At 36.3% G+C, this 3,441-nt stretch overlaps 1 protein-coding gene across 1 annotated transcript in view; it reads right to left on the reverse strand.

Moving 5' to 3' along the window:
* Window positions 1–2,224, reverse strand: part of ENH_00037590 (hypothetical protein, conserved) — a gene marked incomplete at both ends in the record, with an annotated part of 9,532 nt that extends 7,308 nt beyond the window's left edge. The window contains 2 exons of the mRNA XM_013585152.1: window positions 1,456–1,858; window positions 2,151–2,224. Coding sequence (XP_013440606.1) covers window positions 1,456–1,858; window positions 2,151–2,224 — 477 coding nt within the window. The remainder of the gene's footprint in view (window positions 1–1,455; window positions 1,859–2,150) is intronic.
* Between the last annotated feature and the right edge of the window lie 1,217 nt (window positions 2,225–3,441).

The following is a 3,441-nucleotide window of genomic DNA, read 5'->3' on the forward strand; positions in this document are numbered from 1 at the left end:
ATTTAATTTATTTATTTTTATTTATTTTTATATATATTTGTTTATTTTTATTCTTATTTATTCTTAGTTAGTTTTATTTTATTTGCTTTATTTCTTTCTATTTCATTTATTTGGTTTTATTTGGTTTGTTTTATTTACTTTAATCATTTATTTCGTTTTATTCTGTTTTATTTACTTTGTTCGATTTGTTTTTATTCATTTTGTTTTTATTTATTTCATTCTTTTTTGTATTTTTTTTCTTTTATTTATTTGAATTCTTTTTATTGCTTAAATTCTTTTTATTACTTAAGTTCTTTTTATTCATTTTCATCATTTCATGTTTATTTAAATCCACTTTATTTGTTTAAATTATTTTTGTTTTTTTAATTTCTTTTATTTACTTCTTTTCTGGAATTAAAGTCTGCAGGTTTTTGGAGTTAAAAATTTCTTTTTTTATTTCCGATTTTGAAATTCTTTTCAGAATTTCTTTTTTAAATTTTTTCTTCTTTTTGTTCTTTTCCCAAGACTTTGCCGTTCTTGACAAACCAGCTGGCTGCTAGCTAGCTAGCTAGCTAGACTGCTAGCTAGCTAGATAGGCAGCTAGCTACATAGCTAGCTACCTGCTAGCTAGCTAGCTAGGCAGAGAGCTAGCTAGCTAGCTAGTTAGCTAGCTAGCTGGCCAGCTAGATAAATAGATAGCTAGATAAATAGGCAGCTGACTAGCTAGCTGGATAGATAGATAGGTAGATGGCTGGATATCTAGCTAGCTAGCTGGCTAGCTAGCTAGCTAGCTAGATAGTTGGCTAGCAGGACAGCTAGCAAGCTAGCTACCCTGCTGGCTGTCCAGCTAGCTAGCTAGCTAGCTAGCTAGCTAGCCAGCTAGCCAGCTAGCCAGCTAGCCAGCAAGCCCTTAAATAGTGTGCCCATGTAGCAATCTATCCGGCTTGCCAGCTAGATAGTCGCTAGCTAGCTAGTTAGCTAGCTAGCTAGCTAGCTAGCTAGCTTCTTCAAAAGCACATGCAGCTAGCCAGCTGACTAGCTATCCATCTAGTTGGCTAAGTAGCTAGTTGGCTCACTAACTGTGCAGGTAGCTAGCTAGCTAGCTGCCTGGCTAGCTAGCTATCTAGCTAGCTAGCTAGATACATAGCTAAGTATCTGCCTGGCTAGCTATTTATCCACTTGGCCATTGAGCTAGCTAGCTAGCGAGCTAACTGTTTAGCTAGCTAGCTGGCTAGCTAGCGGTTTAGCTAGCTAGCTAGCTAGCTAGCTATTTGTCTGGCTCGAAGCTAGCTAGCATGAATTAAATAAACTTAATTCTTGTAATTTATTTAAATGAATAAATGAATTAAATTCGTTTTTATTCATTAAAATTATTAACTCACTACTTATCCACTTTATTGATTTTATTTTCTCTCCTGCAGGCAAATCCAAACGCTCTAAAGTTTGCCCAAACTCGTTGCACACAAAGACACAAACTGCTTCTTCCTGCTGCTGCTGCTGCTGCTGCTGCTGCTGCTGCTGCTGCTGCTGCTGCTGCTGCTCTTTCGGAGTTTCGTTTGCTGTTGCTGCACTGGTTGCTGCTGTGGCTGCTCTAACTGATTCTTTTGTTGCTTCTTTTCTTGTTTCCGGCTCTGCGTCGTGCGGTGCTGCTGCCGCTGCTGCTGCTGCTGCGTCGCTGCTGCTGCTGCTGCTGCTGCTGCTGCTGCTGTGGGACGCAGCAGCCAGCCACTGAGGGCCTTTGGGCGCTGCAGTAAAGGCCAAAAGTGTTCTGTTGATTCTTTCTGGATAAAAGTGGAAGAAGAAGAAGTCGACGACGGAGAACTCTTGGCACACGCTGTCGAGTGTCTGGACAGCCGGCGAGTTTGCAGAAAGAGGCTCGCTGACGGGAAAGCGGGACATAATGGCGTTTTTTTTCATCTTTTTTGTTTTTAAAAAGTCCAAAATGCATTTTAAATGTTCTTTTCAAGAAAAATAATCCAAAAACTCCGCAGATCCACTGCGAACCGGCCAGCTTTCTCCCGCGGCGCCGCCGCCGGCTCGCCGCGGAAAGCTGCGGAAAACGAACTCCAACTTGAGATCTTTGCGCATTTAGGAAAAGACAAAAGTAATTAAAAAGCAAAAACTTCCGAAATAAAAGTTCTGGCGCAAAACTCTCCAGTCAAAGAACAAACCTGAATGGACTCTCCGCGTGCACCGGATCTCGTGCACCCACGCGGTGTACGTACACCCGAGCCCCACGCTTCATTTGCAAATTTAAACTTCTTAAAAACTATTTCATTAATTCAAATTTAACTTTCAGATCCAAAAGGCTTTAACTGCACTACGCGAACTCCCGGCCCCCGTCGGCTGCCAGCCGCGTCTGCAGCAGCAGCAGCAGCAGCAGCAGCAGCAGCACATTGCTTCCTTTGTTTTCTTTTATTTTTGCAAGTTTTCAAAACTATTTTACTTTTTAAATCAAAATTTAAATATAAAAATATAATTAAATTCATCTTTGCAAATTTCCTTCTCTTTCAACTCACGTCTTCCTTCCCATGCAAGAGGCTCTCCAGCTCTCTGTCTTGAAATTGAAATTCAATTTGAAATTAAATTTGGAATTAAAATTAAAATTCGAAATTCAATTTGAATTTAAAATTGAATTTAAATTTGAACTTCAAAATCAAATTCAAAATTGAATTTCAAATTAAATCAAAAAAGAAAATCCAGAATGTTGAAATTCATTTCAGATTCTCTCAGCTGTATGTACACACCAAGTCCCATAGTTTGAATTCTGCATCCTTCATCTTATTAATTAATTAATTAATTAATTAATTATTTATTTATTTATTTATTTTAATTATTATTTAATTAACACTGAAGTGGCTGCTGTGGAAGTAACAAATAAATTAACTTTAGATAAAAGAAGAAACAAGGAGATTAATTATAAAAAAGGATACATGAATTATGAATAAATAAATGAATTATAAGTAACTAAATGAATTATAAATAAATAAATGAATTATAAATAAATAAAACAAATCAGAAATAAATAAAACAAATTAGAAATAAATAAAATAACTTTGAAATAAATAAATCAGAAATGAGTAAAATAAATTAGAAATAAATAAAATAAATTAGAAATAAATAACAAAAGAGAAAATTAAATCTGGGCTGGAGTTGCAGAAAGACACCCTGAGCTGGAGATACACCCGAGCGCCTGGGGTTTGAAGGAAAGATTTGAATTTAATTTCAAAAATAAAAAACAATTAAAGTGCTGCAGTTTAATTAAATGGTTTATTGTTGCATTTGCTGCAGCTGCAGCAGCAAAATTAAATTAATTCTTTTGCTGCTGCAGCTGCAGCAGCAAAAGAATTAATTTAATTTTCAAAAATTATTTCGAAGTTCTTTTTCCACTTTGCTGCAGACACTTCAAAAATGAAAAGACAAAAGTTCATTTTGCTGCTGCATGCAGCTCTGCTGCACCAT

Source organism: Eimeria necatrix, genomic scaffold (assembly GCF_000499385.1).
Source record: "Eimeria necatrix Houghton genomic scaffold, Enh_scaff276, whole genome shotgun sequence".
NCBI classification, from domain to species: domain Eukaryota; phylum Apicomplexa; class Conoidasida; order Eucoccidiorida; family Eimeriidae; genus Eimeria; species Eimeria necatrix.